Genomic DNA, 24,135 nt, shown 5'->3' with positions numbered 1-24,135 from the left:
ATTCAGGCCTGAACTAATATTGAGGAAGATCTGAAATTGCCTCAAGTCAATCCTTGTATTCGTTCCTGTTAGTGAGAGTTAACCACAGCAGATTAATGAAATTAGCAGGTGAGGAACGAAGGAGACATTTATCCAATGAGTTTCGTCTTAGAGCATCCAGGCTACTAACGAGAAAGATTTCGCCAATAAAAGAGACCTCTTTGCATTGGGAACGCATTTTCTCTCTTTGTATAATTACAGCATAGATACTAGCAGCTCATTAGCAGACTTCACCCTTCTTTCCTATGTTTAATTTTTCTTCTCCCACCGCGTTTCTGCGCCCCGTCATCAAAGACTGATCGTTCTTAAAAGTTCATTATGTGATCCTCTTCCCCATGAATCTATATCCCATTTTCCTTGTCATTGTCACACTTCTCCAATGAGGATTTTGAATCCCTGCTTCACTCCCCTTCTCCATGGTTTTGGTTGTGTTTTTTCTTTTTTTATCATTCCACCATTTTCTAGTAAAATGGCTTCCGCCTCAACACTGTATTAGAATGCGTATCTCCAAGGTCATTGACAACCACTTTTTGATAAATCAGAAAGAGTTTTCTTACTCCTTATCTTCTCTCAAGTATCTGACATTATTGATCACATACTTTATTTTTCTCCTTCTGGTATTTAAAAAGAGTATTTATTTACTTTTTAGGGTATGAATTGCATTTTCATTTTCTTGGAGGTCCGATTAAATTTTTATTTCCCTCCTTGTATACACATTCAGATATCTAGACTTCTCTATGTCGTATACATGAACTCAAATATGGGTTGTAAGCTGCTAGTATAACTAGCTCTAACTAAGTGGTACTTTTCACTGTACGGCCACGTCTGTGGATTCTCTCTTCTTTGAGGGTAGTTGACCAGTTCTCTGTGAGGCTGGTCCAGGAGAGTTTGCTCCAGAAACTATTCCATCCTCTATCCTAAATTCTGGAATAACTTAATAATGAGGTTGAGGACTTTCTAATGGCCTTCCTGGAGGCCCATAAAGCCTCCTTTCTGTAGACGGATTTTTGGCCATCCATTTCATCTTCTTTCAAATGTAATTTTTGAACAATTTGTTGGTCCTCTGCCTTTGGCCTTTTCAACGATGGAAAACACAAGGCTCGAGCAGTTCCTCCAAGACTCCTTGTCACTCCATTTCTCATTTTAGGCTATAGTTTCAGTAGCTGGTCAGGCTGTGTTTTTCATGCCTTCTGTATTCATATAGCTTAATGATGACGATGATGACGATGACAACATAGGGGATGCTTATCCCCTTTCTTAGACTTCTGCCCAAGGCAAACATGTCAAGGACCTGAATCATCTATTGGCATTGGTAGATGGCAAAGGTCATTTTGGTCCAGGCTCTGAGAGGTAGAAAGGGTCACTGGGAATGTCCACTTGCCCAAATGTTATTTCCTTAATCACACTTGGTTGCTTATTTAAACCCATATCGTCCTATGGAAATATGCTGTATCCACAGAAGTAATTTTAAATTTAATAGATGTACAAAGAAACAGGATTTATAACAAAATACACACACAGGAACAAAAAGAAGATAAAGAGAGGAAGCAAGAGAAAGCAGGAGAGGGAAGGAAGCCTGTGCTGGCCAAGTTCAAGACCAAATTCGTGGGAGCTTGCAGAGAGATGGGGGAGATTTTGAGATCAGGGATACTGCGTGTGGGATATTTAGGGAGACATGAGGGTGCAGGACTGGACAATGTTTCGTTGCACATTATGAATCCAATCTCTGGCATTTTCTCGATTCTTTCAGTAACGTTGGATAGTGGGACTCTGCTGGAGAAAGGCAGTGAAGGAGTCCCAGTCTTATACTGGTTTGGGACAGAAACCTCATCACCACCATGTTCACTGTCTTCAGGCATTTAACCTCAGCATCACCATTGATTCTTTCTTGTCCTTTGTTGCCACTTCCAACCGATCTAAATCCTGCTGAGTCTCCCAACGTCTTGCCGTCCTTGTCAGCCCAGCTCCTATCTCCACACCTGGAGTATTGGAGGTACCCCGAGTTGGCTTTCCTGTATCCAGTCTCTCCCCCTTTCATTCTGGTATGTCCTGCTCTGTAGTTACAAAATTCCACTGTTTCTAAGGTTGTCTCAGTGCCTGTCCTAGACTTCCGTGGCAATAGTCACTGGGCTCTGGGCAAGTTCTAGTAGACCCTGTCTGGCTTCACAATGAGATGTCTTGATGCATAAGTGAAGTAGGAACTAATGTTTGCGATTTGGCCCGTGTCTCCCTAAAAAAAAGAGAAAATCCAAAAAATCATCCTTCTTTGCTTTATATCCCTGAAGCAATTCATGCTGCAGATAAAGAGTTGAAGATATTAGAAGACGTATAATTGTTTCTTCAACTCTTGAGACTATTCATACTTTGTTAAACAGAAAGCTGATTACAGAAATAAATTGCTTTGCATTCCGTTGTTCGCCCCTCATTTATTGACTATCTACTGTGTGCCAAGAACTGTTTAGAAAGATGGTAAGCTATGTCCAGGATTATTTGGGCTCCCACACGAGAATTCTGATGCAATCTTGCTTTTGGATTCTCCTTCATGACGGACTGAGATGGCTTCTAATACTGGACTCAGTGTGAACCTGTGTTTTATCAGGAAAGGAATCTGGAAAAGCGATGAAGAAAGCAGTTTTCCTAATAAAGCCACGAACGTCTTTCTGTTCTCCAGTGAACCAAACTCAAACCCTTCCACCCAGCTCTCCGTGTTCTCCAAAATGAATTTTGCCTCCTCCATTAACACTTGGCTCCCACCTTCCAACCCCCGGGCGGCTAAAAAGTCAGGCTCATTTTCATCTTTGCAGACACTTGTCTTGAGTAGGTTCCGTGACATACCGGAGGAACCCCAGTCTCTTTGTCTCTGAAACTGCAATACTTGCCCCTTAGGAACTATGAGGGTCCAATGAGATGAGAAATACAAAACCTGCTCACAATTCCCGACCACAGGAGCTGTTCAGTGACCACTGGCCCCTCCTTCTCCACTCCAAGATAATGTTTCCTTCACCTTTGCAAACCTGGGACATCTTCAGAAACCAAGACTGCGCCTCCTTGAAATCTTTTATAGTGACTTTCCAACATTTATACCCCTCTAATATATTTTTACAAATATTGTCTGAAAATTAGACAATTCATTTACATAGAACCTACCCAAAATAGCCCTCTGGGATACATCTCTTATTTTCAAAATGATACATCTCTTTCTATTTTGTCTTGTTACAGCATTGCAGCTGATAAGGAAGATTCAGCCTTAAAAAAAGATTTTATTTATTTTTAGGGAGAGATGAAGAAAGAGAGGCAGAGAAACATCAATCGGTTGCCTCTCACATACGCCCTGGCCGGGGACTGAACCCACAATCCAGATAATGTGCCCTGACATAGGGAAAGGTAACAGGGAATCGAACCTGTTACCTTTCACTTTGTGGGACAACACCCAACCCATGCAGCCGCACAAGTCAGGGTGACTCAGTCTTGTTATAAATTAATCTGTAACATGTAGCGATGCTTAATTGTTACATAAACTAATCTATAACATGGAACAATGCTTAACTGGCACATAAAAGTTTCCTAATATTTTTTGTCAATTTACTTTGATAGACCAGAACCACTCCAGCCTTACAGATAAATGGAGATTATATTTATTGTTGCTAATCCACCAGGAGAAATATGTATCTATTGACCTGAATAAAATAATTCACATTTTCAAGACATATTGGTATATTACAAATATAATAAATATTGGTGTAGCACGTCAATATTATATATGTAACTCGGGCGTGAACTTGGGCAAGAAAATTGGATTTTGAGAAAATGTATTTCAACGCAGTAATGCTGAGACAGAACCTTTGAGGGAAAAAGGGAATTCAATTCACTGAGAAGAGGGAATAGGAAGTGAGAGGGAAGAGTTGCTTTTAGCTCAGCAGGCTCTGAAAGACGCCATCTATGGCTCAGACAGGACTGAGACCAGCTTTGAGGAGCCTGTGCAGCCCTGGGGGTCCTCTTTTTAAAAAGAGAAATGTAGTAATTGTACACACACACACACACACACACACACACTCACAATGAGGTGCCAGGCCTGAGACACAGCTTGCGAAACTGAGTGGCTCTGTGGGGTAAGCTTCATTAGCTTCCTAATGAATCAGCCTGTGGGCCCAGGGAGAAGTTTCAGGATCCCTGTAATTAGGAGAGCCATTTAAGCTACAACACAGTTAGCAAAGACCACTCCCTCCTTTCTAGCGAAATGTGTACACTTCCTTTTTAGGCTTTCACTCATTGCCACGTTATCACCTCTTACCTTTTTTCAAGGATTTGCACCAAGGAGGCCCGTGCATGCCTGGGCCTTGTGAAATTATAGCCAACTGACGGACCCTCTGCTTCTTTCCTCGGTTCCATTTCATTCTCTGTGAATGTCCAAGAACCAAGGAAACCTGAGTGTTCAGTCAGCCACTCCTGTAAACTCAGAAAGATGCTGTGGTTGGATAAATACGGCAGGACGGGGTGAGGAAAGACATCCTTAGCTCTCAAGCCACCAGAGAAGTACTGCTGTGACGGATGGAGAAAAACAGAGATAGAATGAACCCCAGGAAAGAACGGGGGCTCCGCTGCTGCGCACACCGGTCGTCTTTGTCCTCCAACCCCAACGCAAGTCCCAGGGGCTCCATCCGTCACTCACACGGCCACTCTGCACTTGGAGTTGGACCTTCTCCAAGGTTGGTTCTCATTTTGTGTTATACCATATATTGCATCACACCAGTTCCATCCACAACTTTGGGGACTGAGTGGTTCATGAGGCTTGGTGATCTGCTCGACTCCCAATCCCTGACCTGTGGGCAGATCCCTTCTGGCCCTCCCATACTCTCAGGTCTACTCAATCTATCCTATTTATCCTCTTTCCTCCCTGCCTTCCTGTCTTCCTGCTTTCCTTACTTTCTTTACAACCAGAAATTTTTGTTGCTCACTTACCATGTGCCAGTTCTCTGTCTCCTCATAGAACTCTGGTGGAGAAGACATAAAAGTAAACAATTAGAAATTAATATGATGAGTTGCATGACACTGTATATAGTCCAATGTATGGTGTGTATGTATATACTTACATATAAACATATGTGAGTGTATGTGTATATATACATATATATACATACATATGTATGATTAACTCATTAGGTATGAACATGAATGAGTGAAATTTTTAAAAAATACAGAGGCCAGCTCTTGAAAGATCTTATAAGCTCTGCTAAGAAGTTTGAATTGTACTCCTGAAGATAATGAGAAACCCCTTAAAGGGCTTTGAGAGGGGGCATGAATCAGTTAGATTTGGATTTTGGAAAGATCATTATAGCAGCCCTGTAGAAAATAGCCTGTAAGGGGATGATATAATGTGGAGAGAGATCATTTAAGAGGCTATTACAGTAATTCTGGAGAAAATGTTTTTAATACTAAGGAAGCGTCGGCAGCGCGAATGCAGCTGCGGCAATGGGTCGCATCTCGAGAGCTTGGTCGGCGAACAGACTGGGGAGAAAGAAGGAATACACGCCGATTCCCAGGTTTCCTGCTCCCAAATGGAAGCACGTGCTGTCGTTCTCAAGTCAAGGACTACAGGCGGAACATATGTAACGCTAACTCCTCGTCACTGAGCACTTACTGCATGCCTAGGAGGTGCTAAATACTTAACGTGCATCATGCCATTTTATTTCAAGTTAACATCACGAAGTACGTATCGTTACATGGAATTCGAGGAAGAAGAAGAAAAAACGGCTGAACAAAAGCAGCTTGTCCAAAATGACGTCACAGCTCGGTGCTGGAGTGGAGATTCTACCACTGGACCAGTCTAACCCAGAGCCTTGGTTCCTACGAAACAGTGCGCCAATGCCTATCCGACCGTGGTCCAGAAGGTGTCCACGTCAGAGTCAGGCAGCCTCCTGGGTCTGACCCCGTCTGTTGAGCCAGGCCTCCTGGTGGGTGGGGACTGGACCCAGCAGGCATTTCCTACGCACACGCCACTGCTGTGCATATGACATGTTCTAGTGTAGTGGAAGGAAGATGACAGATTCACAGCGTTTCTTTTTTTTAAAGATGAGCAGATTTTAGTGTATAGAAGATGGCACAGGGGCAGAGCGTGCGCGGATGTTCCAGCTGAATTGGATGCTGGGACGGTTTAAACCGCTGTCTCAGTCTTGGTGAGCGGGCATTGGTACAGCCACTCCGGGGGAGCCGGGTGACATCTCCCATGCAGGAAGGGGGTGGAGTGGAACAATTGTCACCGAGCCAAGCCCTCCTGACGCCTGTGTCTTTGCACCCTGTTTGCAGGCTTTGAACCATACCTGCTAATGTGTCCCAAGCATGAAATATCTTGGTGATTTTTCCTAAAAAGGCTTACAAATTCTTTTCTGCATTGTGCTCCATAAAATGTCTATCTGTGTCTACTATGAAAATAGGTTTAATTAATGATGTGCCGAGGGGTGGACTGGGCACTCGAAGGGGTTGTGTGGTGTTGGTGGTGACCCTGTTTACCCTCAAGAACACCCAGTACATTCCCTCAAGAGGCACAAGTGCCTGGTTAGAGAAACACAGGAGTGTTGCCTGCTCCCCACTACTAAATTGCGAACATTCCGTGGTGTTACATCTGTGTTCTGCACAGTGTTCTTAACATCATAGATGCCCAGTAAACAGCTGCTGAATTTGGAATAGAGGAGTCTGACGGGAGTACGGAACCCAGGGTGGCCAAGGATGCAGGTGCCGGAAAGGGCCACATTAGGAAGTTGTCTTCCTGCTCCACGTGAAGGCACCTTCGGCCGGGGATGCATTTGTGTTTCTAGATTCTCTTGAAGCTGGTGGCTTTCGGAAAATGGACTTCAGGTGGGCCCCGGACTTGCTTTCTCGTGTGAGGAAAGAAGGAAACGGCCTTTGAGAAGCTAGTCAGAACTTTCCGAATTCAAATGCTTAATCTAATTACCCTGCGTGGTGTCAGGGCTCCCAGCCTTCCCACTCTCATGATATTCTAGCTCCCCTCAAGTTACTTCAACCTAAAATGCAGACAACTTGCTTCGGCTTTGTATTATTAAGAGTTGTTTGTTTTCTCTTTTGAGACTACCTAGAAGACAAAATATTTTTCTTTTTTTTCTTTCTTTCTTTCTTTTTTTTTTTTTTTTTTAGTGAGAGAGGAAGGGAGAAAGAGAAACATGGATGTAAGAGATGCATCAATTGGTTACCTCCCTTCCTCAACTGGACCGGGGATCGAACCGGCAACCTTTTGGTTACAGGACAAGGCTCCAATCAACTGAGCCACACCAGCCTGGGCAAGACAAAATATTGTTCCAGAGATTTTTAAGTGCTGTGTTTTAAGACGATAAATTTTGAAAAAGCATTTTTCCTACCAGCTACAATAGTGTCATTTTATTACTGTTGACAATCCCCCTTGAGTCCATTAATAGTTATATTTCCGTCAGTATATGCAGAGTAATGATTTAGATTGTTATGGAGAATGTATTTGGCTCTTTCTTAGAAGCCTGGTCTACCTTGGCCTTTGAAGCCTTGACCAGTCTGAGAACCCTGACCAAAATCCTCTGCGGGGCTTTACACAGATTATTCTCCCAGGCCATAATCTGAGCTGTGGCTCCCAATGTTCTCGCCACAGAAAGGTTACGTCCTCCTGTCTTTATTCCCCAGTTAAAAAGCCCACGTGGTGTTAGTCCCCACCAGGAGCAGGTTCAGGTCTTGAGCCTGTATTGATCCCGAAAAGGACTCTGGAACGAGCGAGGGGTCTCGTTAGAAAGCAGAGCCGCCAGTTTCTGGCTCCAGAGTCCGAAACAACAAACCCTTTATCCTCTCTCGTTCTCGCCATGGCCTTATCTCCCAGGTGAGAATTTGGGATTTGCACTCTGACAAATCCGTAAGTAGTTTTGTCTCAGCAGCTTCAGCATAGCTAAACTTGGGACGGTCCCATAACATTCAGCGTATATCATTATCCCACATTGGCACCCAGCGTGCCAGCCAACAGGGCAGGTCACGAGTCGGGCTGTGCCACCATCTGTAGGGACTGCTGCCTTCTGTGTCCATGGACCCTGCCACCTCGTGGGCCTTTCCTGTCTGAGGGCACACAGGACTGTCCCCATCACTTCGCTCTGGTCGTCCAGGCCTGTCAGTATTCACGGTCAGGACAGTTACCTCTTAGATTTCTGGGACCGCTGTCCTCCATCTGGGATTGTCCTTCCTTCCAGCTCTGCTGTCTCTCCGTCGTCCCTAACACCAGTCACGAAGCTCTGAGGCCCAGAGGGGGCACCCCAGTGTGACCACGGATGTCAGCTCCCAGGCTCAGCGCAGTGTCTTTAGAAAACCCAAGACAGAGGCACCTTCTGACCCTGGAGCCAAGCAAGGATCCAGGAGCAGATGGGACTTGGGGAAGGAAGGAGGGACTGAGGAGGCCCAAGAAGGGACTGAGATAAGGGTTCCTCTCACCCCAAATCACACCTCTGACGTAGAGAGACCAGTCAGCAACCTCCCAGAAACCGCCCTGCTCACTGGCCCCTGATGAGCTGCGGTGAAAGAGGAGAAAAGGAGGCAGCCTGGTCCTGGGCTCTGATTGCTCAGAGCGCGATGCTCGCAGTGCATCAGCTGGCACGTTCTCCAGCCACGGGGAGCCTTGCCTTGGCCAAGCCACGGTGAGGTCAGCTTCAAAGTCACAGTGAGCACAGGCTGGGGCTGCCACCCCAGACACTGTCTCTGCTCCTTCGTGTCTTTCTATTACTGTCACCAATGAAACCGGCAAGGCCTAGCCGGAGGCAAATGAGCGTGAGCTCGTTCTGCCTGTTTTTCCCCATCAGGGGGTGTGACCCCAAATGCTTCTCACTAACACTGGCACGTACTCGCACGCTTGCTTGGCACGCACCTCGCGGTGCGGTAGCAAAACCCCTGCATTTCCGGCTATCATTCCCATAGTTTACCAATGAGTGTATCGAGGAAGGGCAAGTTCAAAGTGGCAGAACCGCCGGTATCACATCGATACTGCTTATGTAGGATTTTCTTTTTCTTTTTTTAAACTGCGAAGGGTCTAGCAGATCTTAGGTGAGCAGATGTTTGTCCCAAAGTGTCACTCGTCAGAAGAAAGGCGCTGCCATCCATAGAAACGACGAAAGCCTGTCCCCAAAACATATTTGTCCCTCTAAGTTCTGAAAGCACAGGAGGGAAGAAGAACAACATGAATTGTTTATTTGTGGAGTTTATTCACTTTGGCTACAAAGTGCTCATTAAACACTAACTTCCAGTTTCTCAGAGGTAAAATATGAATGTTATTTTTTAAATGACATGAGATATCATGACCTTCTTCTTCTTTTCATTGTTATAAAAACTATTTAGCAGCCATATGTGTTTAGTTATTTAGGCATCTCAATGGTGTAAATATTATCAGCACAGTAATAAATATTTTCTGCCTGGTCCGCAGACAGTCGGTTAAGGCTCTGCTGCTTGTAGGGCTTGAGATCTACTTTAGGCTGCCTGCTGGCTACAAAATAATTACTTACACTGGCTAATGCCCGAGTCTGTTGGATTTAGCAGCAAGAAGTTCTTTGCTTTCACAAGTAGGAAGGAGTTGTTTTCTTATATGAATTTCTTTGTTGACGGTATTAGAGAGGATTAGGGCGGGTCTGAAGTAGTTGAAAATGTAATTAATCTAATCCCTCAAACAGCAATTATTTTTATATTGATAATTCTCTGTAACAACAGTATTACAGATCACAGCCCTGCGAAATATTTACTCTCAATGTTCTAGCAGAAAATTCTCTCCTCAGGCTTTCTTTTTCTAGGACAGCAACATTTTTGGCTCCTTTGTCCTTCTTTTCTTTCTCTCTCACCTGAAATGTAGGCTTTCTTCCCAGGAGACGAGAGTAATATTTTTTTTATCCTGCTGATTTTCTCTCAATGCCCTTGTCTCTCAGTAAGTTATGTTAATGGCCATCAAATCATTAATCTCCTCAAAGAGCATGAGTAAGAAATAACAAGTGTCATTGATTTCTCTCTCTTTTTATTTTTCGTATCTGCAGTCATTTGGTTTAGATTCTCACGTGAAATGATTTATTTACTCATCAATTTCAATAAATTGTAATGCTGTTGAAGCTACCACTAAGAAAGATAAAGTCAGATGAAGGCCAAAACTGTCCTTCTGGTCAACCTCCGATCATCTCCACTGCAAACTGGGAATTGTCCTGAATCTGCTCAAGTGTCCTGTTATCAGGGCGAGGCTCTCTGCGACCTCCCAGTAGAACATGACAACCAAAATCCCTCCTCCAATGCTATTCTTCCCTTTAATGGGCTTTACTTTTCTCCATAGCCTGTAATATTAACAAACATTTCTTTACTTGGTACCTCTCCTCCCCAACTAAGACAGATGCTCTGTTGAAAGCAAGGACTCAGATGTGTTTACTGCTGGATCTTGGGAGCCCAGACCAGGGCCTTAAATACAGTGATGGAGCAGGAAATCGGTAATTATCCAGTATGGTAGGCAATTATCAAAGACGTGAAGCTTTCCTCTCGTCGTTTCAGGCACCTAAAGCACCAGGTCAGTGCAAAGCAACACAGCTTTCTCCCAGTCCTGACATGCATTTGGACAGGGGACTCTGTGACGTCAACGTCAGCATTCACCCCAACCTGTTTGTCCTGCTCAGCCCCAGCGGAAGTGTGTCCCCGAGATAAAAAGTGGGGACTGAGTGTTTTACACGAGTATGTCTTCATCCAAGAGCTAAAAGTTCGGGTTTGGCAGAGCTGTCTGGCACTCACATATTTACCATTTTAAGAGCAGTATGGCCCTGGCTGGTGTAGCTCAGTGGATTGAGTGCGGGCCTGTGAACCACACGATCGCGGTTCGATTCCCAGTCAGGGCACATGCCTGGGTTGCGGGCCAGTTCCCAGCAGGGGACCCACGAGAGGCAACCATACACTGATACTTCTCTCCCTCTCTCCTTCCCTTCCCCTCTAAAGATAAATAAATAAAATCTTTTTTTTAAAAAAAAGAGCAGTATGGAGCAGAGGACCTGAAGGGATGCTCTTCGGAACACTGGCTGTGTGCCACAGGAGTAGGGATTCCCATGACAAAAAGGGGACCCGTGGTCAGAGAAGCTCTTGAAACTAGGTGTTGATTGAGCTCAGGAACTTTCACTTTATGGCACCTTCGGTGCATGGTCATGCGCGCTGGGGCTCCCTAACACAAAACCTTAGGCTGTGCTTCCCCAGCTCTGCTGGTCTCAGGCCCTTCCTGTGGTACCAGCCAGGCCTGCTGTCAGGCTGGGTTGCATCATGGGGAAGCCATTGCCTTGGGAGTGGGCCAGGCCAGGCCAGGCCAGGGGCAGGAGGAGAGGGTCCTGGCTCTGCCCTTACTGACTCCGTTATGCGACCTGGGGCAAGTGACTTGACACTTCTCTGTATCTCAGCTTCCTCTTCTGCACGGTAGGGATGAAAAGGATTCCCCGGGGTAAGGCAGCCAAGTGCCTGACCTGTACACGCTACGTAAACGGTGCCGGCTGTCAGCACCTTTGATGGACTGTGGGAATGAATGCTTTCTAGGCAGACATCTCCAAGCATGTTCTCTAAGACGGGCTTGCCAGTATTGACTATTCCCAGAACCAGGCTGCTGTGGTTCCCCCTTTCTCTCCGCGCCCTCTTCCCTCTGAGAAGGGCTGAGCATCTTTGCTGAAGTCAAAGAAATGCTATCTTTCAACACGACGCGCCACAGATGTCCGATAGCTCACGTAGGCGATCCTGCAGGGTTGCTATCCTGGGTTTCCATACCCTTGACCTCAGATGGAGATGCTTTTGTCAGGAGGAAGGTGAAAGCGTCCGATCAACAGTCATGCAGATGGCTACGGCCTGATAGATGTCAAAAGGACTATGGTTTGTGGGGGGGGGGTTCCAATAAATTGCGAATAAAGGTATGATTTGAGTAAATCTGACCCCTTCCAGTAAAATGTGCACTTACATATATTTAGAATGCATAAATGCCGACAGATTCCACAATATTTATAGCCCTCCATAAAAAAAGCCTTTGCCTGTTTGCCGAGCTTTGCTTTTGGCTCTCTGCTCTGCTTAAAAGAGTTTAAATAATAATACATTTGGTGCTTTATTCCACCTGGAACAGAAACTTATTTTCCCCTCTCTGCTCGTTTTGAAGGGGTTACTATAAATAGTGTCACAGACGCTGGGATCAGGAATAGGGGATTGAAATTCGAGAGCGAAGTACAGCAACATTTCCATTATCACTGATGCTTTGGATGTATTTCTGAAACAGTTCTGTTCCTCAGATAACGGACCTTCTCTTCTTTCTCTAGCCCCCCTCTCAGTCCTCCGTGAGTCCTCCAGACCTGTTGCCAGATTCGGGATCCAGTTGCATTAATGGGGAAGAGGGAGTAAAAGTATTAGCTGACAGGGGAGGCGACGGTTACCCCTGGGGAGGCCGGAGCAGCTCTCCGACATCCATCTCCCATTTCACATGCGTCAGCTGGTGACTGAGCGTCGTCGACGACGTCTAAAGTGTGAAACCATTATTATGTGAGACCCGGCTCAGGCATCCTGCAGGTCTGGCGGCAAAGCCAGCTCGCAGTGGACGAAAAAGAGGGGGGCGAAATCTCATTGTAATTACAAGAGAAAGCCTAAAGGCAGCCTCAGAGGGTCGAGTCTTGTAATTACTCAGGACAGGATCACCTGCACAGTTGGCTTTAAAGGACGCCACTTATTTCCTGAAACACAAAATGCACAAAACTCGGGAGCCGGGTCGTTTGCCCCAGAAGCTCCTGATGAAAGCTGAAAGCAGACACAGGGTGTGGTCACTAGTTGTGGGGTGGCAAGGAGACTGACGTCCAGCTTCCTGTTGGATCAGATCGTGAAGGAAGTAGCCTTCACGAGAGGGAAAACGATAATATCAGTCAACCTCTGTGGACCGCTGACTATGGGCAGCACAGAGTGACAAGTCAGTGGGTCCTTGGCTCTTTGCCACACCCTCCTAATTTTATGCTGAAACGTTCTGGTCTGCTATGTTGGAGCAAATGCCCACCCCCAGGTCCTGCCTGAGCCATCCCTGCACCTCTAGCTAACGGGATGGCAGGTGTTTGGACCAAGCCCCAGAGCCCATAGCACACCGCATCCTAATGATTTGTGGTGAACCAAGTAAATGCTTTCAAAGCAGGCTTGATGAAGCAGGGACCCAGTTAAGTATGATAGATTTGAGGCAAAGCCAAAAGGAGCCGGAATGTGGCATGGGGGTGTTGTTTCCCAAAACAGGACACGGGTATCTATGGTTCATTGCTGATTCTAAAGCTTTGCTGGAAAAATGGCTTTTTAAAGAACCGTGCTCTTGAGGAACGTCCTTGAGGCATGCAGGACCTTCCTTGCTTTTCCTGAAGCATCCTTCCGAGAGGACACGGCCGTATCGGGCTGTGAGACGGTCGCTCAGTGCCTTTGCGTTGCTGGGAGCACATAGGGGATAAATACACTATTTTCCTTTCTTAAAAAGCGCATGGAAGGCAACAGGATCAGAAAAGTAGCATATCTCTTCTTTCTCATTTTTTGTAAAGCAATTATACAGGAAATTCCAGTTGGGGCAAATAAAAATGATGAGTGCAAACAGGATTTGGGTTTTTTTTTCCTTTTTTTCCCTAACCGCGTCCTCAGCAACAGCAATATGGCAAGACTTGGGTGGAGCCTGTGTTTTGACGCACCCTCTTTTTTTCTTCTCCCATAGGGCAACCCCTACATGTGCAATAACGAGTGTGACGCGAGCACCCCCGAGCTGGCGCACCCGCCTGAGCTGATGTTTGATTTTGAAGGAAGACACCCCTCCACCTTCTGGCAGTCTGCCACCTGGAAGGACTACCCCAAGCCTCTCCAGGTGAACATCACTCTGTCTTGGAGCAAAACCATCGAGCTCACAGACAACATCGTCATCACCTTCGAGTCCGGGCGTCCGGACCAGATGATCCTGGAGAAATCGCTCGATTACGGGCGCACGTGGCAACCCTATCAGTATTACGCCACAGACTGCCTGGATGCCTTTCACATGGACCCGAAGTCCGTGAAGGATTTATCCCAGCACACAGTCTTGGAAATCATTTGCACCGAAGAGTACTCCACGGGGTATATGACAAACAGCAAAATAATCCACTTTGAGATCAAAGACAGGTTCGCGTTTTTCGCTGGGCCATGGCTACGCAATATGGCTTCTCTGTACGGGCAGCTGGATACAACCAAGAAACTCCGAGACTTCTTTACAGTCACAGACCTGAGGATCCGGCTCTTGAGACCAGCCGTCGGGGAAATATACGTGGACGAGCTCCACCTGGCACGCTACTTCTACGCAATCTCAGACATCAAGGTACACGGGAGGTAAGAGAGCGTCTGCCCCGGTGGGCGAGGATGGGGCATTCCCAGAAAATGCCGGGGCGTGGAGCCTGCAGCAATAGAGGGGTGTTTGTCTGGTTTTGCTGCCACACGTTCTCAGGAACACCCGCCTGTGGGTGGGCCCTGAGGCACGCGGGACCCTTGTGACTCAGCAGCCACTTGTGACCCCAGACTTGCTTTCATTAGACCTAACCTGGTGGGATTTCTCAGAATTGGAACAACAGGTGGGCAGGGCAGGGCAGGGCAGGGCAGGGGCAGGGTGGGGGAAGCATCTTAGAAAAGGAGCCGGAAAACAAGAAACACATCTTTCTGTTGTTTTCCCATGCCAGAGAGAGTTTCAACATGGTACAGCTCTCTTGGTTTTGCTGCATTGTACAGAACGGCTCTGGAAATGAAAGTTGTCTTTCTTGGTAAACGCACTGGGCAAGAAAAAGGGAAGCCGTATTTTTCAGGGTTTTGGATGCTATTGTCTTAGAGAGACATGCTGCCGTTTGAAAAAGGGAGCTGAGCGAGGCTCCCTTCGTTCTGTGGGTCAGTCAGAGATGGGCCGCTGTTCAAACATCGTGAGTCATAGTCAGGCCTGTCCTTGGTTTTGACAATGTACCGGAGACACGCCTGAGCCCGTTTCCAAGTGCTTGGAAGATGTCTAAATGAAAAACTTCAATAGCGAGAACCAGAACCACCCAAGTGGAGATTGTCAACCCGATTTTTAGGTGTGATGTGCCAGCTGGTAGAGGTTGGATCTTGAGATAATTAGAGTTGGGAAAACCAAAGGGAAGTGGAATAACAGCAAAATGGGAAAAAGCGAGAGCAAAGCCAAGCACCAATCATCCTAAAAATGCCAGGGTAGTTTATAAATCAGAATATATCAAGATAAGAATATGGACGGCACATAAACCATATGGGTTTAATTACGTATGAAATTTAAACAAATAAGGCAGGGTGATGAACCCGCATTCCTGAGGGCAGCCCAGGCCTCAGATGCTGGACCGTGAGGTCTGGAGGCTCCCCGGCCCTTCGGAGAGCTGTCTCAACTCGTCTTTGATCGTAGTGCTGTTCTTATGTTTGTGTGCTGGAGGAAAGAAGAGGTGGCAGCTATGAGGGGCGGGCTGGTGTGGACACACAGGAGGGTGTGGTGGACATGACCTCAGTAGTGGAGGTCAAGGTCCCAGACAGAGTCCAGACTCTGGGAAGGGGCAGCGGTGGGTGGCCACCTGCTCTCCAACTTTGGCCCAGCTTCCTGTTTCTCCCGGAAGAGTCGAGGATCTTTATCCATGGAACCTCTTTAAAAAGTCTTAACCAAGGTCTCGGTCATGGAGGACAAGGACATCTTTAAAGCAAAGTAACGTTTTACTTAGAGAAATAGGCTCTGGTACCGTTGTGAGCTTGTGGGTTCCAGGCCCTAGAGGACAGTCCCCGTGTGAGCAGAGCCCCTCAAGGGCACAGTAGGAGGCATGGCCTTACACAGGAGTTTGCTGTCTGTGGTGAAATGCAGCCATCATGGTCGTGACTATCTTAGCAGAAGGCTGATCCGTTTCCGGGATCTTATTTTGGGGCCTGTAATTATACAAATAATTGATGCTGGTATTATTAACCATAGCATTCCACAGCAAAGCAACTCGTGTTCTGTGCAGCCGCAAGAATAAATGTCAAACTTCATACGCGGAGGTTTGAGTTTACCAGACCCTCGTGGGATCTCCGTTGTTAGGTAGAGTTCTCTGGGTTGGTTTCCCTGCAGTTCAAGAGCCCCTTACCCTAAGCCGGAGTCCCTGCAGCCCAACTTCCCACCCTCATTTTCCACGTGTACAGAAGGCAGTCCTGTGAAGGGTTTTGGCTGGGAGATAACCGTGGTCAGGGCATGTTTCTCTTACTGCATGTTCACTTTTGTGCCTTCAGATTATTTTTAAAAGAGTGGAAATACACTCTAAAGCTACAGGTTTTGTATGCATTCTCTACTGGGTTCAGACCCGTTATCTCCTGCTGACGGGAGGTCACAAATGTAAAACCCCACCAGACGCAACACTTTGCTTTTATCCCGCTTCCTGGTGGTGTCTGCCGACTGCAGACACTCAGCCACCACCAGGATGTCCTTGGCTCTGAGGAGTTTGGAGGGGCCCTCCCGCTCTCCCTGGGACTCACCTCCCCTGTCTTTTCCTGGTCGCCAGTCAGCGATCACTGGGGAGCCAGCAGCCAGGCAAGAGAGGAAGGTGCCAGGCAGGTGAGCCCTTTCCTTACGGTCCCCTTCTCTCACCTCCAAATTCTGTCCCTAGTCCTCAGGGCAAAACCGACGTTGGCATGCACAGTGCGAGGCACCAGATGGCTGGGGTATTTTTAGTCTTAGGGGAGGGACTAAGAAGCAAGGCCTGAAGGCTCAGGCGTGTCTCCAGCTTCTCAGTTATATAAGGATCTCAGAACCGCTGAAGAGAACTGCTGCCTACCTCTCAGATCTCTCCGCACAGGAGCTGGGAGATGCATTACCCTTGAACACTTCAGCCTGGTTTGTCTTCTTGTCACACAGCACATCACCTATGGGAGCATTCATTGGTGATCTCCAAAAGAGAGTCCCAAAGGTTCCTTTTCAAGATTGTCAGAAACACAAACTTTCCGAAGGAGTGGCTTCTGTCAACGCCTCCTTCCTCCATGCGTGGAATTTACTCTCAACACCGAACGAACACGCCTTTCCCATGCCTGCATGTGATCGTGGCAGCGGTGTTTTTCTGCCAGTCACTCCACTGGAACGTGGGAACTGGCGTGAGTTATGTGGGGAAGGGAGGGACATTGCCACAGACTGGTGGACAGAGAATCCAGGCTTTTTCACCTTGACATAGGAAGCTGTGAAACCAAAACACTCTTGAGTTGACTGTGAATTCCAGTTCTTTCTTTTTTTGTGTGTGTGCCAGTGAACAGGGGGTTTGTGCTCACACCCGCTACTACTGTGTGGTGTAAAAAATCACGTTGGGATTGTCATAAGACGAACGTCACATTTAGGTTCTTTGTAGCAGGTGACGCATCTGTACCTGCTGGACTGGTGACAGAACCCATATTCCTGTCGTACACATCGTAGCCCTCTCTGGCTCCATGCTTCTTATGTTGCCGCTTCCTTCCTCTCGCCGTGTGCTCATTAAAGTCCTGGTGGAGAAGGTGGCTGTCGGCAATCGGGGAGGGGGAGGGACTCTGCAGTCCTGGCACCGTCCAATCGGCCTGATAATCTGCTCGGACTAATTCCGACTTCCGGATGTCCTCCTTCAGTAAATCAGGCTGATTTTCCCTAATGAATAATAGACGAGTCAAGTGTGCCAGTGCCTTAATTAGAGAGTGGCTCTCTCAGTCTTGATCTCGTTTTAATTTACAGGGTAATACTACAATAATATCGCTAATGGAAGGTACATTAAAGGACATCAAGTGGCATTAACTGTATTAAATGACGGTAGTTGTGTTAATTAACTGCTGAAGCAAGATGGTTTTAATGGCCAAAAAGGTCCGTCTGATGCATAAATAAAATCTGCCCAAATGAGAGGTGAGGGGAGGAATGGACAGGAGATGTTGGTTCTGAGCGTCTTTCCAGACTGACAGCCAGTCTAAACTCGTGGGCCGTTAGATGTAAGGTCTGAAACGTTTTCTCAGTTGCACGTGGAAAGTTTTGATTTTTACGTGTCTTGTTTTCTTCTGAGCATTTCATAGTTGAATGGAAAAGTTGACCCTTGTATTCGTCAGAGGCATCGATTCTATAGACTATCAAAAACTCAACCTTATTTATTGCTTCTTTGAAGTGACCAGTTTCAAGGAAGTGATAGCGTTTATTGTAATAAGTGTGAAATCAAAAGACAAATGAGCGTATGAAAAAATATGCTCATTTATTTGTAAGGTGGGCTGTCGGCACTGAGTGAGGATACTGAGTCCAACACCAGATTGTAGGAATTCTTTTTTAACCTCAAGAACTTGTAGGACTGAACTGTAAACACTTTTCTCTGTTTATGGCCCGGAGAACTTGCACTCACATCCTCCTTGCCCGCCATGTTCCACAATATCCCCAAACAGAAGCACTGGTAATTTTCCTCAGTGGTGTTTACGCAGGCCTTACCCTGCACCATGCCTACCCACGCTCTTTACAGGCCGTTGGCTCTTGGTTACTGTTTGCGGAGTTGACTTTGCCTTCGGTGCCTCTGTCGTCCATCCCCCGGAGGGGAGCCACAGAGCGCTAGCACAGAAGTACCACTTCCACAAACTTTCTGGTGCTGCCCCAGCTCGGAGCCACACTGTCCCTGTCTAATCCCAGGGCCTGGAAAGACCCAGGGACAGAGCCGCTGAGGGTCAGGGGCGAGGCTGGCCCCTACCCTGTCACCCCCAGTGGGAATCAGCGATGTCTGTAAACCCTCACTGTCTGAATGTCACCACCTTGGTATTTGTTGTGATTAGCACAAAAGGAGGTCGAACTTGACTTTCCTGAATCCAGGCTTCCAAGTGGTGACTAGAGATATATGTGACATTAAGCAAGCAGGAATGCCGCGGGGGAGTTGAGAGGTGCAAAAGCAGCAAGGCGTTCTTCGTGTTTCCTCAGATCATTTGGAAAAACATCACGTAACACGGGAGCGCTCTGCCGATGACAAAAGGCGTCCCAGTCACCCTGCAAGTTCGCCAAGTGTGTTTCCCGCCCACAGTTTGAACACATCCAGCAGAATATTTACTCCTCACCTCTCATGCGAGAGGCGCCAAAGCATCGGGGTCTGGCATGCGTTCCTTCTTCCCAATTAGTCCTAATTATTGAAGTTGGGTTTTACCGCTGCTTAACAGATTCTGCTTTTGTAACACCTTTCCATCAGCGGTAAATACTCACCCTCCACCCTGGCCAGGCGCTGGGCGAGACGGTGGACATACGGAGATGCACAGGTGTCACCGATGCTGGAAGGAAGTGGATGTCCAGGGGGGCAGAGACATGCAGGCAGGAAAGGATGGCAATGGGGGGTGAGTGCTTTTACCATGTGAGCGTGGAAAGTGCGCTGGCAACAGAGAGCATGCTAATTGAATCCAGAAAGCCCAGCAAAGGCTTTGAAGAGGATGTGGCAGGTGCACGGAGACCTGAAATACGTGCTGTAGAATGCCCAGGAGCTAGGGCAGAGTGGATTTTTTAGGTGGCCAATGACACTTAGCAACAGCACGTGATGGCAAGGAACTCAGAACAGTTGGAAAGTGGTGGAGAGGGCAACTCCTTGGAGATGGTCTTCTATCTCCTCCCTTCTGTCTTGAGCATCTCCAAGAATCTTTGAAGGATTCTTGCGTTTGGGCCTCCGAGTCACCCACGCTGTAAGAACCGTAAAATTATGCAGGTTCTCCTGCATCAACTAAGCACAGGGGAGAAGCATTCTAAGGCAGTGGGATTGCAAGATATTTCAGCAGGGCTGCGTTTCTCAAAGGGCTGCAGGGAGAGGCCAGGGGGACTGGGCCATTGCTCAGTCGTGGGACACCTGTAACCCCATCAAGTCCTGATGCTCAGATGGAGAGTCCAGAAAAGCTCCCCAGGTTCCTCAAGAGCCACCGTAACACCAGGGTTTGAGATTTGCTTGCCCCGCCCATCAGACGTGGGGAGCCAATCAGATTTTAAGGAAAGAAGACTGCCGGCAAGACGTTAGTGGGAATTCCAGTAGACAGTCCAGTTAAGGATTGGAAAACACTTCTCTGGTGTTGCAGAAAGAGTTTGAGTCGGAAATACATGCATTTGGATATTATCACTTTGCAGGTGGTGGTTGAGGGTTAGGGAATGGATGGCATCAATATGATGGAGTTTTGCCCCTATAATTATAGATGACTGTGGTCATTTACAGAATGTTTGCAGAACTGCGGAATACTGTCATTCAAGAGGTTATTTCTGAAGGAAATTGAGAAATAATCTGAGAAAGAGGAGGAAACCAGAAGAAGGGAATGAGTTAAGGAAATCCTGACAGCTCCCATTGATATTTAAGTAACGATCTTTCACACCTGGATAGCACTCTGGTTATACGGGTCTTGTCAGGTAGCTTCTTTCCAGTAATCCTCCCTGGAGACGTGTGAGGTAGGTAGGATTTAACCTCATTTCACAGGTGAGGAAACTGAGGACCCAAGCAGTTCCATGATTTAAAAAAAAAAAATTCCACACATCCTAAAGTGACAAAATTAGACTAATTACAAAACCTTATGCTTTCTTATTGTGTAGCTTTCATAGCTACATCAGCCAGAAGGAAGCTCAGTCCATACTGCAGACCTAGGAAATTCCCAGTAAGTCTTGCAGCTCTGTTCATCTCAGAATGTTCTGGACGTGGCCCTCTCTGGGACTTTTGGCTTGGTATTTCACTATACCAAGTTGCTGTGCGTTTATCTGAATTCCCTGCCTCGTTTTCATTAACTGTATAATGTGTGATTGGGCTAGTTTGTCGTATTGTGTTAGGGCTAGGTGTTTGACGGGTAAAATAAAATTGTGGTGATAGTTTCTCACTTCATGAGGGGAGAAAAAGTAAGTAAATGAACTGAANGAATGAAGCTCAGTCCATACTGCAGACCTAGGAAATTCCCAGTAAGTCTTGCAGCTCCGTTCATCTCAGAATGTTCTGGACGTGGCCCTCGCTGGGACTTTTGGCTTGGTATTTCACTATACCAAGTTGCTGTGCGTTTATCTGAATTCCCTGCCTCGTTTTCATTAACTGTATAATGTGTGATTGGGCTAGTTTGTCGTATTGTGTTAGGGCTAGGTGTTTGACGGGTAAAATAAAATTGTGGTGATAGTTTCTCACTTCATGAGGGGAGAAAAAGTAAGTAAATGAACTGAATTGTCTCAATGTTAATTTTTTTAATATTTTATTTATTTATTTATTTTTAGAGAGAGGGGATAGGAAGGAGAAAGAGTGGGAGAGAAACATCAATGTGTGGTTGCCTCTCATGTGTCCCCTACTGGGGGACCTGGCCTGCAACCCAGGCACGTGCCCTGACTGGGAATTGAACCTGCAACCCTCTGCTTCACAGGCCCATGCTCAGTCCACTAAGCTACACCAGCCAGGGCTCAATATTAATTTTTTTCTCATACTTTCCCATAAACCTTCAATGCCAGCAACTACTTTTGCTTCATGGCCATTATCCACCGTAAAACAAGCCACAAACATTCATGGATAAGTTGGGAAATGGCCAACTACCTTAGCTTCTTTTAAGAAAGTTAATCTTTTCATTGAAGACAATGTCTTTTTAAAAAAATATCCACATATCATAAGGTCACATCCTCTTTTCTAGAACTGTATTGGACGTAAGTGTCTACCTGTTTCACATAACCAAATTTCGTAAATCTGAAGCTCATGATCCTATCCTCCAAGTTTTTTTTCCAAGGAAAATGGCTATTTAACTATTCTACCATCCAAAATTTTTAAATTGAATTTGCTCTTCTTTTAAAAGGAGAATGAAGTTCAACAAATAAGTGCCTTCAGATGAAAAGCTCAGTAACCACAATTAAACATAAAAAAGCGACACAATACAAGTATTGCTCTTTAACTCCAGTAGAAATACTTAGAACAAAGATTTGTGGTGTGAACTGGTTTTAAGTGGACAGCTGAGTGCCATTCGGATTCAGAGCATATTTTCTCACCTCCTTGAGGATTTCTCGAATTAAAAGAGAATATATGCATAAGCAGCTCATTTTCCTCGGAGGTTTGCACCATTATAAGGACAGAATGTATCTAATAATTCCTCCAATTAAATTATGAACTTCGTTAGTGTGCAGAAAAACAACTCAGTTTAAGGGCTTGTCTCTGTATCCTTGATTCCCTGGCGCCATCGATTTTTTTAAGCTAGTGGGTCATTAAAGGGAAGATGTGTCCTTCTTAAGAAACATAAGGATGCTTAGGCAAAAATACCCCATCGTGAAACCGTGAAATGATTTCCTTCCTTGCTTAACTTTCCATTCGCCTGGGAAGCTGCAGTCCAGCTCTATCTATAGGACCAAACAGTGGGGACAAGTGTGTGTTCATCTCCTCCAACTTCTGGAGCCATGTTTTTTTTTTATTTTTAATATATTTTTTATATTTATTTTTAGAGAGAGGGGAAGGAAGGGAGAAAGAGAGGGAGAGAAACATCAGTGTGTGGTTGCCTCTCGTGCGCCCCCTACTGGAGACCTAGCCCGCAACCCAGGCCTGTGCCCTGACTGGGAGTTGGACCAGCAACCCTTTGGTTTGCAGGCCAGTGCTCAATCCACTGGGCCACACCAGCCAGACCTGGAGCCGTGGGTTTTTTTTTTAAATCAGAATTTGGTAGTTGGCATCTTTAGAAGGTCTTTCTCTTTCTTGTCCCTAGGCCCAGAGGTATTTCTTTACACAGCAATGGAGGTCATGCCATTGGTTGATGTTTAGTGTACGAGTTTCTGAGGATCTGTTTGACCGCTGGTTTGCTAGAGACACCATATCTGTTCATTCTGCGAACACAAGACCAAATGTGTTGAGGTCTCGGGTTTTATCGCGGTAACTGGATCACGTGGAGAGAGAGGTGGATTTCACTGCAACCTAGGTCTGTGTTCCAATGCAGAAAGCCACCGTTAGAACCAAAGAGGTGTTTCACCGGAACTAACTGCATGTAAACTCGTGATTGCCCTTCCACTTCCTCTCTGTGGGTAACAAAGTTGTATCCCAACAAGGTCATTCGGTGGCAAAGGGAGAAAGGAAACTTTTCCAGTTACTTACACTTAGCACTGGCCAGCGGCTCCGTTGGCGGGAGTGCCATCCCGTGCACGTTCGTACCATCACGGGTTCGATTCCTGGTGAGGGTGTGTAAGGGAGGCAACTGATGGATGTTTCTCTCCCTCATTGATCTCTCTCCTCTCTTTCTTTCAAATCAAATAAACATATCTTAGGATGAGGATTAAAAATAATGATAATAATAGAATTACTTACATTTTGATAAGTGAATGTTTCCAAACTTCCACTTGAAAAACACTGAATGAATGAATAGAGGCTCTAAATGGGTGGCCCAGGACCCTTACCATCCCGCTCGTACACAGATCCCAATCTAGAATATTCTACAGTCGGGACAGTTGGTCTACCAGCTCTCTGTGGCTGGTGGGGGCCTAGGACAATGGATACCGTACTAGGAGAGTATCGAGAAGACAGAGAACAAAACGTTAGGGTCTCAAAATCATATTGCCTCACTGTAGATGGAAACATTGGCTACAAGTCAAGGGAAATGGGTTCTAGCTCCCACTGCGCTGCTGACCCCTTGGGTTCCATCCCCACCATGGCCAGCACCATGTGCTCGTCTTTGAAAAGGGAGGGCTTGTCTGGTGTCGTGTTTCCTGGGGTCACTTTCCCCAGGAAGGCCACAGTGCCCGGATACATCTGGGAAATGTGTACAATATTTTCTAGGAGAGCCACCGTGTATAGATTAGCACATGAGACGTCCTACCATAAAGAAATACTTCCATGCTATGTAACCAGAGCCTCCCAAATTCACATAACCAAAAACATCTATTAATATGGTCAGAGAATTAATGTTCACAGAACTCTTCTGGGGTAGCAAGATTCCTTCAATCTGCAATATTGTTGGAGTCATCACACGATGGAGGGAAATAAATGAAGGCATCTCGTGTGTGTGTGTGTGTGTGTGTGTGTGTGTGCACGCATGTGTGAATCACTCACACTGCTCAGAACAGATTGATAGTTTGGAGCAAGGTCTCATTTTAGCTATCATCCTTCCTATATTGTTACTACATTAGGTGAAAAG

The 24,135-nt window shown here is 46.3% G+C and overlaps 1 protein-coding gene across 2 annotated transcripts in view; it reads left to right on the top strand.

Moving 5' to 3' along the window:
* NTNG1 (netrin G1) overlaps positions 1-24,135 on the top strand; it is a 263,103-nt gene that overhangs the window by 120,301 nt on the left and 118,667 nt on the right. For both annotated transcript variants that reach the window (XM_037050444.1, XM_037050443.1), the window contains exon 3: positions 13,757-14,397. In XM_037050444.1, the coding sequence (XP_036906339.1) occupies positions 13,757-14,397 (641 nt within the window). The remainder of the gene's footprint in view (positions 1-13,756; positions 14,398-24,135) is intronic.

This window comes from Sturnira hondurensis, unplaced genomic scaffold, assembly GCF_014824575.4.
Source record: "Sturnira hondurensis isolate 20B ecotype Veracruz unplaced genomic scaffold, ASM1482457v3 Scaffold0006799, whole genome shotgun sequence".
NCBI lineage: Eukaryota > Metazoa > Chordata > Mammalia > Chiroptera > Phyllostomidae > Sturnira > Sturnira hondurensis.
The sequence above is the reverse complement of the archived record's forward strand: the minus strand, read 5'-3'. Positions and strand labels throughout refer to the sequence as shown.